We start from the raw sequence: 20,560 nt of genomic DNA on the forward strand, positions 1-20,560 counted from the left end.
TGAGAAATGAAAAAAGTACGCCTGATCCCCCAGTGACTGACCCTGCCTGGGCACAGATGCCTCCCTGTTGTGTGCAAGGCAGACTCTGGTCCTGCCCAACTACAAAAGTCCTAAGGGCTGGGCTTTCCTTCCATCCTCTAAGGAAACTCCATGTCCTCTATCTGTTCCAGGAATGTCACATTTGTTCTGAAAATAAACCAACTCTCACCACCTCAAGGCCCTCTGCATGAATCATTATAGGGTGAGGGAGTCATGAGTGGACACAAGAGCAGGGGAAGTTAAAAAATTTCTGAAGAGGTAAATGCTTTCCCCATGTGCTGGGAGAGCATTTTGACAAGAGGACTTAATAGCTCAGATTCCTGTCTCATTTCACAATGTTCCACTGAGGGCACCTGGTCACTCTCCTTTGGGAGTGACATTTGTACTATACTGAACTGTCATCAGTGAACACAAAACCTGAACTTGAGCACGCGGAATAAATCACAGTACACAGCTCCGCAGTCAGCCAGATGAATGTCTGCTGGGCACTGGGAGGGTTGTGTAGGCTGGAGAGTCAGTCAGTGTGTGGAGGGTGGGTGTGATCCACATTATACATTGTCTCTCCTCTTCAGCTTGACACCATACTGCCTGTTTACAAGGGCGAGGTACATCCATTCAAAAATCCCAAGGCAGAATCAATTGAGGTTATGTGGTTCTTTGTAAGTGGCACAGTTTAGATCAGTAGCAAATAGAACACACATTTGTACACTGGTCTCTGTGCGCCAAACTTCTGTTCGGTTACCAGTATAGACCACGTGTCAATCACTTCTACTGATAAAAGTGTAATGTCTGTACTTGGCCAAAGAAAATTACGCCTCTGTGGTCAGGATGCTGGTGGTGACACCGCTCATGCTACTAGTCTGGAGAATTAACAACAAAGCAGGGGGAAAAAGAGACCGTCAAGGGTGGAGGGGAACATCTCCCCAATCTCCTTCTACTCTAGGTGGTGAAACCTCAGTGCTGAGCTGCGAGAGGCCCTGAAAGTGGTCTCAAACTGAGTTTCTAACATTAGGGCCCTAAAAATAACTTCAGGCTCTTAAATTGAAGCATCCCTTTGTTCGTACCATGTAGGGCTTGTCCATTAGCCCTTCTTGGAGCTGCAGACACCCAGGTCTGTTGCTCATGCCACAGGTTGGGACTTTAAGGACCACAGGAATTGGGCTCCCAGAGTCCATTGGAAGCACTAGGCACTGGGGAGCTAAACCCTACTATGCTCCACTGAGAAACATATCCAAGGGGCTTTAAACAATGGCCCATATTACTCAGAGCTTTCCTGACAGCTGCATGTTCATTCATCCCATATGTGTGTTTAGCCACTTCACTAGCCCTCCTGCTCCCTTGGTCTGAGCAGCAATTTTTCAGCCCCACTCTGACAGTCACTCACCACAGTCTCAGTTCATTTTTACAGGAACAGCACATCTCAAATTAGCAGCGAGCACTTCCTGTGTGGTTTCAGCCAGGAAAATGGGAGGGCTGGGCCCCTGTGAACTGGACAGCCCCCAGGGCCTAAGATATACCTGTTCTGCTTCCGAACATCTGTCACTGCTCACAGTCTAGGTTATGCAAATAGGTATCCCATCCACAGGGTCCTAGGGCTGTTACTACTGTAACAGAACATTGCACTTGGCAGGATTCAGCTGTTCTGTGTTGGAAGCCAGGTAAATTGTTGTGGAGACAGGGGAGTTTCATTAGTTCTGGGGAACTGCCACCACAAAGCATTATTCAGTTGGAGAGGAGGCCGTACGTACAGAATGGAATGGACTTTTTTAGAAGCAGACGGAAGCCCTACTCTGGCAGTGACATCTCCAAGCATTTGCTGGGAGAGATGCAGCCTCAGTAGCAAAATGCAGGAGACAGACTACATAGGCATGTAACTGTCTGTGCATGTAACTGCATGTGCATTGGGAGTAAAGAAGGAAAGAGAATATTATTAAGTGGTGAATTTACAAACATTGCTAACTATTCCATGATGGCCACTCATTTCAGAAATAGAACTGGCTGTGGCAGGACACTGCAAGGCCTAGGAAAGCATTTAACATCTGCAGTGCTGGTAGGAGCTGGCTGGGAATGTTCTAAACGACCCAACCAAACAATTGAATGTAGGTCTACCATAAGTAGTAGGAGTGCCCAGATGTCCAGTACCCTGGCTCTCCAGGCTGAATGGCTTTCTGCCTCTTTCCCCAACCCCCTTATTCTCGCTTTCCAACTCTCCTGTTGCATGTTTTTGGTGTGAGAAGTCCTCTATTCTGCAGTGATGTGGAAGGGGAACTTGTTTTAAACCTTCACCATTTTCTCATTTCTGCTAAGCCTTTTTTTTTTTCCACTGCTGCAACTCCACCCTTTCTCAGCAGCTACATTTGAGTGATTTAATGACCTATCAGTTCCTTCCCACATCACACCCCTGTTCCAGCTGAGTCTAAACCATCTGTGGCAGAGCCCACTGGAAATGAGGGAGCAGGAAATCACCTTGCCAGGCCTCACACTACCAACTCCTCCAGAGCACCAGAGACTGACTCCTAAGCACGTTGGGCACAGAGGTATCGCACAGCATGGGGGTCGGTGTGGGGTGGGGGGCAGCTGTGGTAAAATAATATCTTCATCTTGGACCAGAACTCTCTTTCACCACATTGAATACTGCAGTAGACATACGGCATGGCTTTGCAATTATACCACATAGCAGAAAATCCTCCACTTGCACCCATTGCCAGCTCCTGAATCCCTAACCTCTTCTATTCTCCTTCCTATAATCATCTGGTTGTTTCTACCCTGCGAATTCTGTCTGCAAAGGCAACTTTTTTCTGTGATTTATCCCACAAATTTGTCTCCTGATAACAGACAGTGTCCTGTTCTGAAATTCAGGGGCTGAATCCTGCCCATGGACAGACAGGAGCCAGGAACACTTGTCTCACGGGCTCTCGCAGCCTCACACAAACACTTCTGCCCAAATATCCGCATCTGCCTCTAGACCCAGCACCGGCTCTTTCTTCTCATGCTGCATGAAGCATGCTTGTTTTAAGAATCTGGTGCTGTTCAAATACACTCTACTGCAATGTTACTTCTCAGGTAGTTTTCTGTGTGTTCATTTCTCTCCCTTTCTCTGATAGAGTTTCCCATGGTATCTTCCTCATGGTCACCCCTTCCACTGGTACTTGGGATCATGTCCTTGTCCCTGATGCTACTGATAACAGCAAGAATCTATAGTTCCCAACGTAAGTGCAACTAACTTATTTCCCCCAGAGCAGGTCCTGCAGCCCATGAGCACCCAGTAAATATAACAAGACCCTTACTATGTGTATCATGTATTTATTCATATAAGACGTATTGACAATAGATTGGTTTACAGCAGTAGAAATCTTTCTGACAGAAAATGGCCCTGGAAATGTAGAATCAGGCCCATTTTATTTTCTTGAGAGAAAATGAGGACCGTTTCAGCTACCAACATTTCTGTCCAAAAAGGATATTTATAAAGAAACTGGAGGAAATGGAGTTTGTTCAGAGGTAATGGAGAAGAGGTGAAATCATTTACATGTAACATTTCTACTCATAGGAAACGTAAAATGCAGGCAATTCTGCTGAGATCTGTAAATCTATGCTCCCTGAGAAGCAGAGAGAAAAGGAACTTTCTGCTGCTGGGAACAGATTTCTCCAACAAATTTAGCGGGTTTAGTCCTCCCTGTCAAATGTTCAAACTTCGATGTATATCTGTAACACAGTTTTCCATCTGGTCTGTTGGTGAAACCTCTTACTTTTCTAGTGATACTTTTTTGTTTATTAACGGATTATGACAGTCTAACTAACTAGGTCTGGTCAAAAACAAGGTAATACAGTGCATTATTCTGGAATCCTCCTCCTCCCTCAAAAAAAGGAAGACATGTTGGTATAAATGAAGAATCTTATAGCAAGATGATTTTTTTTTCCTTTTTAAAGGTTTTTATTTATTTATTTTGGGAGGTGTGGGCTTTTGCCCTTTGAAATTTCAGCCTAACTAGGACTGTACAATTGATTTATATTTTGGTAATAATACAATGAAGCATTTAATCTCTTGACAAGAAAATTAAGCGTGAAAGAAGATTTATTCAGCTTATTTGCTTGTCTCCATTTTTATTTTCATCGTTTATCAAAATTCAAAAAAGTGACTCGTAAATTACCATAAGATGATGATATGACTGTTTTATGATAATCTTTATTAACTTCATGGTGCAATTGTTCTAGTGATGTGTTTAAAGTTTGATTACTTATTAATTTGGGCTTTTAAAAATGTATGAAATATTTTCTCACTGACAAATGATAGTTTTGCCAGTTTTCTTGTGGCTTTCCAGCTGGATAAATTAAAAGAACTAAGAGATGGCATTTTGGTACATACAGTCAGCTTGTTTTGGTTAAGAATTTTGAAATTTCTTGAATTAAAGTTTCTAGTTTGGACATGTTCTAATAATTTGTTCCATGGAAATTCTGAAAAAAAGCAATTTGCCTCTAATTCAGAACACAAAAAAAAATCCTATTGTCACTTTTTTTGTCCTGAAAAAATAGTCTGGTTTTAGAGATTTATACTCCTAGGCATTTGCCTTTTTAAAGACTTTAGTTAGAGTCAAGACCTGTCCTATCCTGTCCTGTCATAATAATACAATGCCCAATACGAGCAGCTTGTTCTTGTAATCAAAGATATTTCCATGGATCTATTTTGCAATACATTTGGAAATTACCTGTAATACAGGTTGAGTGGAGTGTATGACCCTGCCAACCCTGATATTCTATGAACATATAAGCCACCTTCAGTGATTCAGCTCCCCTTCTCCAAGGGGTGTCAGTGCACTTCTCCACTGCAGAAAGCGGTTTTGCATCAGCAAGATTGTAAGAATGCCTGGCCTGTGGCCCCGCCATATCTGTTAGTATAAAAGATGCTTTTATTCTGTTTTGATGTTTAAGTGACTGATGTAATCAGGGAACAGAAGAAACTCTCTGAACAAGTGAAAAAGCTCACCCAGCAGCTAAGGTCCTGCCAAGCCCTGAACCCAGGCTTTCTAGCCCCTGCAGAGGAACAGCTAAGTCAAAGAGGTAAATGATGAGGTGGATGCTGCTCTCTTCCTTGGGCAGATCTAGATCTGTGTAGGAGGCTGTTTTACCACTGCAGAGGGTCCTGCCCCCTCCCCCTGCCCCTTCCCTCCACCCCCCAAAGACGTGTTGCCTTTGTACAAAGGAATTCTCTAGGGCTGCGAGAATGGGGTTTCAGCTGCAGGTACTACTGGGGAATGGGGACCCTTGACAGGTGCAATTCATACAGTTTGTCCCCTGGGCCAATGTCCCCTTTCTGTGCTATGCTCCTCCACCCCTGAAGGGTTTCTCTGCAACACCTAAGCCTCTTGCTGCTATCCCAGCCCCTCCACTCTGTGCCTAATGCTGTTCTTTCACTCTTGCTCCCCACTACTGCAGCTGGTGCCCTTTACCCTTGCTGCCAATTTCTATCAACATCGCCTGCTTCAAGGGAGCATGAGAAGCAGCTGGTGCAATAAAGGATCAGGACAGAAAGAGCAGGGAGGGCTGGGGCAGTGGGAGGTGACTTGCATGCTTACCCTCGCCATCAGTTCCTATGGACTGCAGTGACAAGAGAAGTGTTGAGAGAAAGAGAGAAATTGCACAATGCCCCCAACACCTACCCCTCATTATGCTGCTGCCCCTTTCAGTCCAATCCACCTTGCTTTTATCCCTCCTTCCAGCTGGGAAGAATCTAGACTTTCCTTTGGAAATGGTCTTCCCTCCCTTCGTCCTGCCCCCATAGGAGCACTCAGCAGGAGTAGGAGGGTCTTCCATAGGGAATGGGGTTTTTTTTAACCCTAAAAAAGATTATGCCAATTGGTCAAAACTAATGATATTCCTGACACCTCAATGATTTTTCCATCTTGGAAGAAAAAGATGCTGAAACACTTAAAACGTATTGAAAGGAAACATTTTATCCCCGCTCTCCCTGTTTTGTTTTTTTTAATGATTCCCCACATGCCAGCTCAAAATTTTGAAATGAAAATAATTTGAGTTAAACTGATTGAAAAGGGGACGGGAGGAAAATGCAACCTGTAGAGCTAACATGCTCCATGTAAACTTTTTTCCCATTTCTCAGTGCTGAGGACAAACCCCAACTCTTTGATCCTGTTGGGGCAACATGGCAGTGACTGTGTGGCCTGTCATGTGCCCATACAGGTGAGGAAGCCAGCATCTGCTGTTCCCTCTATGGCCACAACTACTGTTTCTGGAGGGGAAAGGCCCGTGCCCCTTCAGAAGTGTGATACTAGATCTCCACCTCGTTTGTGGGTCGCATAAAAGCAAGCAGTAGATGTAAAAGAGTAAGGAGGGTGTGAAATCCCTCCATTTCTGATAGTAACATCCACAGCACAGGGTCCATAGTGGAATGCAGTGAGCTAATCAGTAGTATGTGCTTGTTCCAGGGAAGTGTCCAGCACGCTGGAGTCACAGAAAAGAAAGGTCCTATCTTTTTTCTCCTGAAAATAGAGTTTGGGAACAGTGTAAATCCTTTTGCATTACTCAGTCTGCTATGCTGATTACAATTGAAAGCAAAGAGGAGCAGGTGAGTGTGTTTCCTTGATTATATTCATGCAAAACCACCAGATGAATGAAACCAGAGAGGAGCAAGGTCCTGGGAGGGGGGTTCTGGCACAGCCTTCACAGGGTAATTCCAAGAGACGTATTCGGCATGCCTGTGGGTCTTTAAATTGCAGTACAAATTTGAGATGTCTCTCGAGGGGCAGGGTTAAACATGCTTGTCTTTAATTATTATATTTCCTACTAAATCTAGTGTGTTTCTCTTTAGTGGGATGTATTATTCTATGGTGCTATCTGTAGTGCATCACAGAATTAACACAGCTACACTGGCACTAGCCTTTCTGCAGGTGGAAAGAAATTATTACCCCAGAAGTGGGAGGGAAGGGAGATGAACAGTCATGTCCAGTCTGTTTTCAGTCTCCAAACCAGCCAAGGAAACATGTGGGATGTAGTAGGACATCAGTCTTCCCCCTCAGTGCCCTGATGCTCCAAGAGCAACTGTGCTTGAGAAAGTCTCTTCCAAAGCCATTTGCAGAGAGCAATGACTGAAAATCTAGCTGAGGGTGCCATCTAGGCTCAGACTCTTGTTTACGGTGATAGAGTCTGATTAGGATGCAAAAACATTTTTTTTTTTTTTTTGAGGAAAATGTGTTCAGAATTTAAAATTATTGACAGATCCCCATATACAACATGGGGCTGTAATCATACATAGCTGTACAATTCACCATTCTGCCCTTAAACCCTGGTGGAAAAGAATGAATCCAGGGCCCTCAGTTCACTCATCCTTCATTTTAGGAGCCCTGATGAGAGAAAGAAGTAGTTTTGCTGCCATCTTGAGGACAGTGTTCTCCAAATTAAAACATTTGGCCTAGTAACAAGTCCAAGACTTCCTGGTAATATATAGCAAAGCTGAGAATAGATCCCTGATCTGAGAGCATCAGAGCTCAGTGGGGAATTTAGCCTCTCATTCCCTCGTGACATTGTTGGGAGAGTGGGTCACACAGCCGTCTCCTCATTCTGGCAAATGTCAGCTGTAAGGTGCCCTGAGTGCTGAAGAAGGTGGTACGCACCAGTGAGGCTGACTGAAGGTGAAGCTCTTCATAGCCCCTATCATATTTTAAGCCTCTCAGGTTCTGAGCTGGCATAAGAAGTAATGTCAGCTTTCCATCTGACACATTTGTAGTAGTTAAACTAGTATAAATGACATATCTTCACTTAAGCCTGCTGGGGATATTTATAAACAGTCACAACTTTTGTAACTCAGATTTGATGTCAGGAAGATCCTCACAGCAGGTTTTCCCCCTTTATGATCATGCAGGCAGACCAATTTGCAGACATGCTGAATAAACACTGATATTACAGGGGGTCAGTTGTCTTCATTAGGAACTTGGAGGAGAAAGCAGTTATTTTATATCCTTCCACTACCCTAAAATGGCTAAACAGGTTTTAATGAAATGTTATTTATATAAAACAAAGACAGTTCTCAGTTGCATCTCAGCCTGTAATATAAGGTTCAAAGAGTTGGTTATGATGAAATGACAGGGCAGTGAAAGGAGCAGACGATGAAAACAGAAGCAAGACTTCCAGCTTCACTATGTGGATGATCTCTACACAAAGACTGACAGCTGTATTGTGTGAGGCATGCACAGCACTCTGCTAGTGATGTCCAGTCATTCATGCTTGCACACTGCCAAGAGAATTTATCTTTTTCTTTTACCCCGCTCTTCTGCAGAGTTTCATAATAAGGGAGTCATTTCTGTATTCTGAAGTGCGTCATGGCCTCCCATATTACTACCCATTCTGGATTGGATTGTCACACAACTCTGAAACTCAGAAGTGGGTCTGGGTGGACAGCACAGCTCTCTCCACTGGCCTGTAAGTCTATCTCACTAGGATATCCTACGCTCTGAACTGAAGTCCAGCACTAACACCAGTATGCGATTCATCGTGGAACTGAGGGAATTGGACAGTGCCAGCTAACTGGGACTGTGAACTTTACTGGGGATACAATGAATGACAGACCCCACCAGAGAATACAGGCCCCAGCTGGCTCCAAGCCCTGGCTTCTTGTAACCACTCATGCTCCCATGAGGCTGATATCTGAGCAGTTCTAACTCCCTGCATTTCTATGGGGTCTTTCATCCTGACAGATTCCTAAGAAACTAATATGCGTAAGTCCAAGAAACTGGTGCTAGACCTCTGGAGAAACAAATCTCACCCGAGCACCTACAATAGGGGAAGCCACTGGCAGTCTCCCTTCTGTTGGAGGCTGCAGCCAGATGCAATGGTGTAATGTTGGCTGGGGATGGCATGCTGATCATTCACTTCATCCTGCACCTCTGGGGGTCTGCTGAGCTCAAAGCAAGGGCCAGATCTGTGCCTCATGAACTCTATACCTATGTTCTACTATGGGTATTTCCCATTCTTCTGGGCTGCATGGGGGTGGGAATTCCCTCTCTCCCTTCCCCTACCCCTTCACCCCTTTTGCTATATGTGCCAGGGTTTCTTTAAGCCTTCTTCAGAGGCATTGTGTACTGGCTGCAGCCAAGGCTGGGGATTTTGACTGGGGTGTGGCAAAGTTCCTGCTGGGACTGAATCCCAGAGGTTTCTGGTTAGACGGTCTTGCCCCTCAACTCATGGTCAGACCAATCACCATATTTGGGATGAGGAAGGAATTTTACCCCATGGTCAGATTGGTATGGACTGTGCGGGGTTTTGCCTTCCTCTGTAGCAGGGATCTCTTGAGCATATTGTAACAACTTTTACAGCAGCAGGATGTTGGCCACCACAGTCCCCCTGATTTATAGATGGGCAGGTTAGGGTGTTATGTCTGGTGTTGTGTCAGAAGTGACTGCATAGTTTTGCTATGAATTCAGGCACGGAATATGTATGGGATCATTTAGCTAGAGATGAACCTGCCTCTAGCAGAGGGCTGGATTAAATGATCTATGGAGGTCCCTTCCAGCCCTTCTCTGTGAGTGTATGATATACAGGCTTTGTTACAGGAAATGCATAAGGATTACTGGACATCTTCAAAAATGTATTGTCAATCCCTGGATCACCTTCTGCTTGTTACTGCCTGGTGACCGACTCCAAAAACCCAACACTGCAGGGCTCTGGCAGAATCATAAAACCTTTATGTGCCAAAATAAATTTTTATCAATCTAAAAATGTCATTTAAAAAAAAAAAGGGCTGTTAACATTTCTCTGGCAGGCTGACATACCAAAATGAAAGAAAAAGATTGTCAGTGTTGAATCAAGTCAGTCAGAGATGACTTGGTGGGGAAAAGGAAGGCTGTTTGCTCAATTGGGCAAGATAATTTGCAGAACTAGATGATAACTGAATTTGTCACATGAAAGCCTTGGCCACCAATGGGCCTGATACAATTGTACATGGAAATGCAAAGGATATTTCCTTCACCCACCACTGAGCTGAAGACCCATCTGTTGATAATATTCAACAGGAGGAGGAGGAAGAAAGGAAACATTTTTCAATTGTAATGCCCAGGGCAATTTTCAGTGGGGGAAATTGTTCCTTGTGTTGAAGTTTCTCTAGGTTTAAGACTGAACATACCTAGTATTGTAATTTGAATCGTGAGATCGAAAGGATCCTGTGCTCCTAGATTCTCATGGAACAGATTTGGCTTTATGATGGAAAACATCTTTGGCCTTCTTTTAGGGACACTGCTTCAGCATCCCCTGCTACCCTTTATATAAGCACCCGGGACTCCTAAACCCAGTGCCTAGCACAGCCTGCTTGGGGATGCAACTATGAACTTCAAATTTTATCTTTGCATTCTAGGTTTTCCCTCCCAGACTCCAGTAATCTGACTCATCAGGGTGGGGCTTGTGTGTACTATCAAGCTGGGGCACCTAAGGCTGGAAGCTGCGGAGAAGGTCGATTCTGCATCTGTGAAAAGAAGAAAGATCCGGCAGGACAAGGTCATCTGAATTAACCCACCAGACTAATGGTGAGTGAGAATGGATCTAGGAGACTGCTGCAGCAGGCAGGGGAGTGTGGAGCTTGCACATGGAAAAGGATTACACATCAAACACTCACAAAAAGCCTGAGACTTTGTACTGCCACTTGCAGGGGAACAGCACAGACCTGAACTGCAGCATGGGCAAGTGGGACTGCCTGCTTGGCAATCTATTAAACCAGAAATACAGACAAATTCAGACTCTGTGCTGGTCACTTTCTTCTATCTTGTCTTGTTTCACATGACTGTGGGTGGGATACAATCTTGTCCCTGCAGTTGGACTCTGCTGAAGCCAGAAGAGATGTGACGTTTCTGCTTACATCACATCACTGGATCCCATTTCTTTGGCAGTTTGAGGGCCTGGATACACAATACATTGAACTGGTGTACTTTACAGTGGGTTTGTACACCAGTTTGAATTATGCTGGGATCCTACGCAGACAGGCAAGCAGTGAGCCGGGGTGAGCAGCAGGTTTTGAGCAAATGGGTACTCTGCTTTAAACTGTGGACACACTGTACCTACACCAGTGTAATTTATACCAGCATAGTTTTATATCTGTTTTTTCTCAGGATTGGCCTGCTCCTTTTTTACACTGACGTAAAGGCCAGCAGTCCCATACACATGATGTGTTAATGCTGGTATAAAAAAGCAGTAGATTTATAACATACACCCTTAAACTGGTGTAACTCAATTGAATCTGGAAAGATCAGGGATAAAACTGTACTATGGAACACTAGTGTTGGTGCATCCCATGAGAGACATTTGCTAAAGGCAACAGGCTATGACTACTTGTTTCCTCTCACCCCCCACCTCTCACCCAGCAGCACAATACAAAGGAAACTTACAATGTGCACAAGCATCTGCCCATTACCTACTAGTTATAATAAGTATTGGTGTAAATGTGCCATCTATCTCAGTCCAAAATCTTCCAGGCAGCAAGACACATGGCAGCGCCCACCACTTTCGAAGTGACAGCAGCAAGGCACAGAAACATGGAGCAGAGGCTGAGCCCAACGCACAGCTGTGGCCTGCCATTGCCTTTGCAAAGACTGGGGTGCCACGTTCCCTCCCCACCTTGGCTGCCCAGGACTGCACCTCTGGAGGAGCCACTGGGCTCTTCCTGGGGATGACACGGAGCAGGGCAAGGTGGGCACAAGGGTCCCAGGGGCTCATCCCCTCCAGCCTGGCAGTGCAGCTGAGGCTGGCCCTGCTCTGGGACCCAGCTCTGGGCCCTCCCAGCCGGTGTGCAGCCGGGGCCAGGGTGGGAAGGGGCAGCCAGGGCCAGGGCCGGCGCAACCAGGGCAGGTACTGGGGTCAGGAGGCGGCCGAGGCTAGCGCGGCCAGTGCTGGTGTGGCTGAAAGGCGGCTGGGGCTGGGGCTGGTGTGGCAACCGGGGCTGGTATGGCCAGGATTGGCATGGTCAGGGCCAGGAGGCAGCCATGGCCAGTGCAGCCAGAGCCAGGAGGCAGCTGTGGCCAGTGTGGCATCCAGGGCTGGCATGGCCAGGGCTGGGAGGCAGCCAGGGCCAGGGCTAGGAGGTGGCTGGGCCAGCGCAGCACCAGGCAATGCTGTTCCCCCCCTTGACCCTTTCCCCTTCCCCCTCAGACTTTCCCATGGCTGGCTTCTTCAGGGCAGGGGGCCCCAGAACTATTTCTTGCAGGGGGCCCCCAAAAATGGTGGGCTGGCCCTGATTTGGGGCATGTGATCCTCAGTGCTCAGTTTCTTATTGCTGCTGAGTGTTATAAGCAACAAGATGCACTGAAGCAACAAGTTGTGACCTGAAGGTGAATGTGAACCAGGCCAGAAGATGTCTCTCTCCCAAGGTTCCCCTCTTCAGCCTGGTGCCATGCTCAGGATGCTGCTGGTCCAGGTGGCGGTAAAGGCTGCACCAGAAACACAATAAAAAACAAGAAGAATTATCAAGCATGGAGGGGCCACATTTCTCCAGTTCCCCTCCACCCCAGTCAAAGCAAGGGCAGCATCAAATGGTAAGACAGGCCCTGAGAATGTGGCATCAGAGACCTAGGGCCAGTGTTTCCCAATATGAAACATACAGTCAGAATTATCCACTGCAACAGCCCTTATAGGTGCTGAATGACTGCATGACCCATGAGCTCGTCCTGGAACTGCAAGTGTCCAGGTCCTTCTACCATACATTTCCTCTTATCCAGGGTTTTCATAGGGATTCTAAGGTCTTCTCCCGCAGACCGCAGCAGCAACCAAATGCGTTAAGCATACAAGATGCATGAGGTCTCCTCTATAGTTCTTGTTTTTGCCACTTTGGCATTCAAGAACTGCTGCCCACTCCAGAACTTGGAACCTTCTTTTCAATCAACATTGAGAGTGTGGGGAAAGACCCCCAGCACCAGACAGGTATGACATTGCAGGGGGAAGGACAGCCGCAGAGTGCTCAACTTAACAAATCCCAAACCTTAGGGCTCCAGCACAAATCTGCTGCCCCTCAGTTTAATTAAATGTTGCAGCTGCCCAACTTTTCATATGCATAATAAAGAAGAACTGTGGAAGGTTGCCTGCTCTGGAATTTGGACCAGAGCCCAGGGGGCTGCCTATCCTTGCAGAGGCTGCACTGTTCTCCCACAGCGGGACCTCGGCACACAGTGGCCTGCCCGTTGGGCTGCTCCCCCACTCTCTTTGGGGCCCTGCACCTATGCCAATGACTGCCAGCAGCTGGGGGTAGTGAGTTGGCCCTGGAAGGCAGGCTGAATCAATGCCAGGGCTGGCAGTGAGTCTCAGGCAGCCTGATCCCCGTCCCCTCCTGCAATCATGGTCTCTAAAGCAGGCCCTACCGGACACCTTCTTGGCTTCTTGGACCATGGGTTAGTGGCTCCTACATGCCATATCTCCTATTCTGGGTCTCTCCCGCACCCCAGTGTCTCCCAATCAATGTGCGGTGTGGAGAGTTCCCCTACCGCTGCCATCCAGCCCCCATCACTCCCCCATGGGACTATTGGGGATGTCTCCACCAGGGAGGAGTCCCTGGAGCAGGGCTCTCCATGCTGGGGCAGGGATGGTAGCATGATCATCCTAGATCCAACATCATGGACTCCATGACCAGATCTGGGGGCCAAATCCAGTCCACTGAGGAATTTTGTCTGGCCTCTGGCAGGTCCCTCAGTCCTGCCTAGCCCAGGTGCAGGGGGCAGCCTGGGCCATGGCACATGTGGCCAGTCCTGCTACCCCTGAGCATGCAGTGGGACTGGGGTGGTGCAGCAGCTGGACTCCATTTCCCATCAGGCCCAGCAGCCTCCTTCCACCTGGCACTGCCATCAGACCTGGCCACACTTCCAGGGCACCTGACCTGTCTTCCCCACACCCACCACTGGGGGCAGGACCCATGTACACAAGATGCATGGCCAGGTGAATTGGATGCGGCTGTGGGCAGGTGAGGAGTGGTGAAAGGCAAAAATAAGGGTAGGTGGGGCTGAGGAAGCCCAGGATCTTGGGGCAGTGACAACATGAGGCCAGGGCTCTCAGCAGAACTGCAATCCACTGCCCACACACCCCTGTGATGGGCATGGGTTCCACAGGTGGGGGCATGTGGGGAGCAGATCACAGCTCTGCCCTAGCCCTGGGCCCACACTGTCACCACCTCAAGATCCTGGACCCAGGCCCAGGTGCAACTCCCCACCTGCCCACAGCCCCATCCCATCAGCTTGGCCACACGACCTGCCCATGTGGATCCACTCTCCATGGAGACCCTGGGGTCACAAGGTGTTACAGTGGGGCTGGGGCCTGGGGCAGAACTGTGATCTGCTGCCCACACATTCCTGCAATGGGAACCAGTTCTGTGGGCAGGGGCATGCAGGGAGCAGATTGCAGCTCAGCCACAGGCTCCATGATCCTGGCTTTGTTCACCTGTCCCACTCCCAAACACCACTCCCCTCCCGCCAACAGCTCCAACCCATATAGCAGGGTTTGGTGAGCTGCTGCATGGAGGGGTACTGACCCAGCTCACAACAGCTCAACAAACCTCCATGTGTAGCCTGTGGGCCCAAATAATTGTTCAACCCTGCCTTTCAGGCTGAATTTTTGCACTGTCTCTGTATGGGGATACCCGGAAGCTGTTCAGAAACTGCAGCAGTTGCATTTTATAGGACCAATCTGCCTGTACTTAATTACAAGAAGCACAGTTCCCTCTCCCCCATATCCCCCAGCTCCATCAGCTGCACTGGCTTCAAGGCTGCTCTCAGATATACCCCTACCTGTCACTTTTGACACAAAAAATCTATCAGTGCTTTGAGTCCTGTGGCCCTGGCACCCTCTCACATAATTCCAGAGCAAGTGAGATTAAGAATACTATTACTGGCTAATGGTTGAAGGAATCAAATATTTCTGAAACCTAGGACTGAGAAAAAAGATTGGAAATACCCTGCCTACAGCTGTTGGGGTCACTTTGCAGTGATCTATAGCTAGAATAGTTTTGAAGCTTTTTGCCTGGAGAAAGAAAATTGATTTTTTTCCATTGTTTTTGGGGTTTTTTTACTTGGATTTGTCCAGGAAATGCAGAAACTACTACATCAGAAAGCCTTGGCAGAGTGTGAATTAAAAAAATAACAGGTATTCAAGCATTGAAAGGAGTCTGGAAAACTAAACAGATTTTTCTGCATACTGCTAAAATTGTATCACTTTACCTCTCCTAGTACAGTGTTAATGGTACAGCCACCCTTAATATTGATGCTATTATACTGAGGCAAATGAACTTAGGCTGCCAGATCCATTTCTTTGTGTACAGGGGAATAAGAAAAATTGGCAGAAGGTACCTTCATACTCTTATGGTTGTGTCCAAGCTTGGGTTTTTTTAGCATGCCAGTAAAAACATCACCACTCCAAACTGGTTTAATTATCCCAATAAAAAAAAAATGTTTCTAGATTTGGTTTTATCATAGATCTCATTAACTAAGAAATAAATTTGTAACAAGGCACTGTTGATATCATAGTGTAACAAGAGCGGGGCACCCAGGACAGCTGCCCCAAGCACTGACTGACTTAGGTAGGGGGGAGGAGCAGAAAAATATCACAATCACACAATCCTACTGGCTTCATGGCAGCAGCCAGAAGTCACTGCTGCCTCCATGTGACCCACTGCCCCAGGTATCTAGGGCGTTTGTACACATGATGCCATTAACATGTATATGTGGCAAAAAAAATGTCACTGTGTGCGGCTTAATGGCATCACAGTGTACACAGGCAAGACTTTGGGAGGTTTTAAATGACTTTGCATTATTGCAAATTGCAACAATGCAGCTGTCACCTCACCCTCTGGCCCTGGGAGAGGCATGCAGGCTTCACAGAAAAAAAGATGCCTGCTGAAGGCAGAAGCAGCAAGGGACCCAATCCTTTTTTTGGCAGAGACTTCCTGCCTCTCCCTCTGCTGGGGTGGTGAGCTGCAAGCAGGCCAAGCAGCCCCTGAGCTATGGGGGAACCAAGTCTTTCCCTCTGTGATAACAGCGGTGCCCCCTGGGGCCACCCAGGTGGGCTGCGAGTAGGCTGGGTGCTGCCCCAGCTCAGAGGCATCACCCAGCTCAATCCAATTATTCCCCAAGCCCACCCACTGGAAGCCAGCCAGGCACTGCTCCCTGAGCAGGTTTGGGAAACAGCTGGATTGGGCTGAGTGCTGCCTCTGAGCTGGGGCAGCACCTGGCCTGCTGGCCACCCACCTGGGCAGCGCCAGGGGGCACTGCCACAGAGGGAAGGACCAGGGCCTCCTGCAGCTCAGGGGCTGCTCAGTCTGCCGGCAACTCACCCCCTGGCCACAGACAACCTTTGGCTCCAATAAAACAAAACACAAAGGATTGGGCTCCTCGCCATAGCATGACAGAAAAATTGAAACTTATTCTGTGCCCCACTGTTTCAATTTAGGGGGTATAGAATAAAACCTTGGGGATTAAAGCCCTGTCACATATACAAACGCCAGTAGCTGCTCTGTTACCCCTCTGGCTGTTGTTATTTTGAAATACAATGTTGCAGTGCTCTGGTTTTCACATTACTGACCAAAGTGCAGCACTCTCTCAGCACTTGAAATAGTGCTGAATAAAAAACAAAAACCTACCAGAAATTCAGCTGCAGTAATGATGCCAACCCTCAGTAGCACCACTGTGCAAAGAGCTCACAAGTTTCTATATTTCTGAGGGTGCTTCTACAAATTACTAATTTTATAGAGTAATCTTATGCTGATCAGATCTGTTCAGCTCCAATCCAACTCCCCCAGAAATAAGCAGGAACATTTTCTACCAATTGCAAAAAAGATGGAGGGAAGTTGGGGGAGGGGGGGGAATGCAGTGGGGGGCATTAAAAGTTATAGCTGAAAACATTTCTACTTCTAGAAACTTACCAGCCCCAGAAAAAATATAGCATATTGACTTTTATGCATCGAGTTTGGGACTAGATTCTCAGCAGAAGTAAACTTGTTTAGCTAGAAATCACTAGAGCTGCACTGATTACAAGGATCTTTCAATATTGATGCCAGTGTTTTTTAAAAAAAATATTTTTCTAAAGAGTCCGAAAGTCATTTAATAATAAAAAGGCAGGCTTCCTTGTACGTTAAGGAAGACAAATATGCAGTATGTTATTTTAGAAAGAGGACTTTCTAAAATCCTGGATTTCCCAAAAGGGGGTGTAGAAGAAGCACCTGGCATTACAGGGATGCACCCTTGTGCTATCAGCCTCAATTCCCCCCCCCCCCCCCCCCAAATACAGGTGGTGGGGAAACCTCCAGGGACTTCTTAGAAGTCCCCAAAGCAGGTGAAAATTCCCCCTTCCTTCCCGCTTTGTGCCCAGAAACGCTTTGCCTCCCCTTTCCTGCCTGCCACTGCTGCTTTCCCTGCTGTCCTGAGCAGGCAGGGAAGCACTATAGCCACTTCTGCCCACCCCAGCAGGGATGTGTAGGGGCTAGCCTCAGCTGAGAGAAACAAGGAACCAAACATTAAACCCATAGGGAAAAAAGAGGTCACAAAAGTTAATCCACTGCAAAAAGGCAAACAAGCCTGTGGCAGAACACTTCAGCCTCCCTGGACACTTCATTGCTGAACTCAGGATTGCTGTTCTCAGGAAGAAAAAATTTAAAAAACACTTTGAACGGAAAACTGCAGGACAAGAAATCATCCACAAACTGGATTGTGTTAAATATGGTTTAAAAAGGGAGTTGGGACTATGGATACTTATCTCATTACCTGGATTACTTTTTGTGACCCACTTTGTTCCTATGGGCTTAATGCTTGTTTGTTTGTCTCACTAAGCACTGCCCTCTCCTCCTCCTCTCCCCCCCCACCTCCACCCACCCCTTGTCTTTTGTATTCTAACTTCTCTCTCCTTCTTATACTTTGCTTTCTGCTTGTCCTTTCAAGCATCCAATGAAGTGAGCTTCAGCCCACGAAAGCCTGTGTGTTGTCTCTATATATATCTTATGTAGTTCATCTATAAAGGTGCATATCTTCTCTACCTTCCTGCAGCTACAGAGTACAAACAGATTCTAACTCATTCTTCATGGTAACACAATTTGGGGACAGATGTGTCAGACTGCTGATGACAAAGAGGTAAAGAAGAGCTAGAAATCCAGGGGCTTGGATTACATGACTGTTTGGGTCCTTTGTCAGCCCTATGGTTCTATGAATACGTCTTCTTTTCTTTTAAATATGGCTTCACTGATCATTGCATAGGTCTAGTGAAGCCAGTGTTAAAAAAGTGCTATCGTTCTTATTCTTCTGTGCCATTATAGAATACGTCATTTCTGGAACTGTTCAAGAAGCACACAAGGTATCAGCTGCTCAAAGGGAGGTTCATATTTGTGCTTTGTATTTTTAATGTTTCTATATGTCGGGGTTATGATTCTACTGCTTTACCTGCAGACATTTTGATATGTACAGAGCCAGAGAAAGTAAAAAGATATAGCCATAATGCAGCATGCATTTTGTCAAAACAGAGCAGGTCAAGACTCCAGTGTCCCCAACAAGCCAGGGGATGCAGAGGAAACTCAGTTGGGCGGACCAGGCCACAATGATGTAATGTAGAAGGATGCTCCAGGTCAAAGTATTCCTGATGGGGCATTGCCTTGCTTCCAGCTAAGCCCTGTGCTTAAATGGCCCAAAGGACTTCACATATATTTTGAGCTCTAGGGCTAGAGACAGAAATTACACACAAACCAGTTCAAATCTGTCGCACAGCAGAGCTAAGCACAGACAGTCAAAAAACCCAAGGCTGAATCAATTCAATCTTCGAGGTTAGTCTAAGCCACATAGGTTGAACCAATAAGCAAATGAACAAATGTTCACTTTTGATTCTGGGAATGCAGCCACATTCCTTCAGTAGCCCAGGACAGAAGCCAGGAGATACTAGAGCATGCCTCCCTGCTTGACTGAAGCAGACAGCTTGAGCCAAGGCTAGCCCATCCATCCTGCAAGGGGGGTGGTGGGGAGGTGCAAAGCATCCTAGGATGCTGCAGGACTGAGTTAACTTGACTCGGGAGAGGATCTGGGACAGAAGTTTAATAATCTGATTTAACCTAAAGCAGCCAAGTCTGGTACTATATCTACCCAGCTTTATTACCTTAAACTAGTTTTAGACATTTTAAAGCAGTTTATGTGCACTGAACTTCTGTTGTGTTACAGATTTGAGCTGGTTTCCAATCACTTATACCAGTTTATGTGTAATTTCTGTCCCTAGCCCAGAAGTTCAGTCTAATGCAGTAATGTGCAACTTTTTGGCCCCGAGAGCCAGATGCATGGGACAGGGCCCGTCTATGGGCCAAATAGAGCCCTAGAGCTAGCACCTCCCTCTCCCATCAGGATTAGGTCTTAAGGACTCAGCACTGCCCCCTCTTGTCCCCTGCACATCAGAATTGTGTCTTCGGAGCATGGTGCCACCCTCTCCTGCCCCCCCCCCCAACATATACACCAGAATGTCCTGGGACCCAGCACCACCTCCACCCAGGCCAGCCCTTTGCACTGGGATCAAATGCTAGATCCAATGTGCACGGCCTACAGGTCCCTATGGGTCTTTAGATTTGGCAGCAGGGGAGCAGTGCTACCACTCCCCTGCCACCAAATTTCCAGACCTGTGGGAAGCCCCACAGGCTGGATAACATGGAGATGTGGGCTGGGCTGAAGGTTGAAGCACCCCCCTCATCTAATGATTACGGTGCTCCAGTGTCTACAGACAGTGGTCTATAAGGCACTGATGCAACTGGCATCACAATCAGAGGCCTTAAGCTCTGCAGCCTGAATGACCAGGTACACCTATTTAAAGGGGGTCAACTGAGGGCAGCCTTCAGCACAAGTCTAGAGTAGGGTTTGAGCTTGCACTTCTGGAGGAGCAGAAAGACATCCTAATCATTCTTGCCACCATATGCCAGCATTTGGTTTTGCAGCCCCCACTGAAAACCAATAGCCCTCAGTCATCTGGCATGTTTTGAAAGCCTGAACCCTGCAGTGCCCTGAATTCTGTGGGAACTGATACTTACAAATGTGACCATGCAAACCCAAAGTCCTTCATAGTCCCACATACTGGGCTTCTCTATGCATGGTTCTTTTAAGAGGGATTAACATAAAATCACCATTTTTTAAGGTGCATTAATGGTGCACACATATGGACATGTGCCATTAATGCACTTTAAAAATGGTGAATTTAAGCTAATCTCAAGTATCAAATTTAGGCTGGTGTAGCTAAGTTGCATTAGCCCACGTGTAGACAATGTGCATCAACGCAGTGTGCATCAATGGACACACACCGCACTAATGGCCATTAGCATGGCTACACATAGGCTAATGCAACTTAGCTATGCCAGCCTAAATTTAATGTGCCTTAGCACATCTATGCTTAGACACACACCTACATTGCCCTAATGCACCTTGAACAAAGACACATTAAGTTTAGCCTTGCATAGACACACCCACTGCAAAGTAAGTAAAGTATAGTATAACAATACCTTCAAAAACAGTTTTGCTGAACATGTTTGAAATCTCAGTACTCTAAA

At 46.8% G+C, this 20,560-nt stretch overlaps 1 protein-coding gene across 1 annotated transcript; it reads left to right on the top strand.

Annotated features, from left to right (window-relative positions):
- Window positions 1–2,441: 2,441 nt before the first annotated feature.
- LOC109281304 (C-type lectin domain family 1 member A-like) lies at window positions 2,442–10,732 on the top strand. Its single transcript, XM_019480067.2, has 6 exons — window positions 2,442–2,576; window positions 3,144–3,248; window positions 4,966–5,094; window positions 6,477–6,616; window positions 8,324–8,466; window positions 10,394–10,732. The coding sequence occupies exons 1-6, from the start codon at window positions 2,486–2,488 to the stop codon at window positions 10,545–10,547; spliced, it is 762 nt and encodes a 253-aa protein (XP_019335612.1). The 5' UTR covers window positions 2,442–2,485; the 3' UTR covers window positions 10,548–10,732.
- Window positions 10,733–20,560: the final 9,828 nt, after the last annotated feature.

This window comes from Alligator mississippiensis, chromosome 1, assembly GCF_030867095.1.
Source record: "Alligator mississippiensis isolate rAllMis1 chromosome 1, rAllMis1, whole genome shotgun sequence".
NCBI lineage: Eukaryota > Metazoa > Chordata > Crocodylia > Alligatoridae > Alligator > Alligator mississippiensis.

What these genes read in the sequence shown, in the direction of transcription:
- LOC109281304 (XM_019480067.2), top strand. Translation starts at nt 2,486, where the DNA reads ATGAGGGAGCAGGAAATCACCTTGCCAGGCCTCACACTACCAACTCCT. An exon ending in AAGAATCTATAGTTCCCAAC is followed by an intron (nt 3,249 to 4,965) that starts GTAAGTGCAACT and finishes TTGATGTTTAAG; the next exon opens with TGACTGATGTAATCAGGGAA. An exon ending in ACAGCTCTCTCCACTGGCCT is followed by an intron (nt 8,467 to 10,393) that starts GTAAGTCTATCT and finishes TTTGCATTCTAG; the next exon opens with GTTTTCCCTCCCAGACTCCA.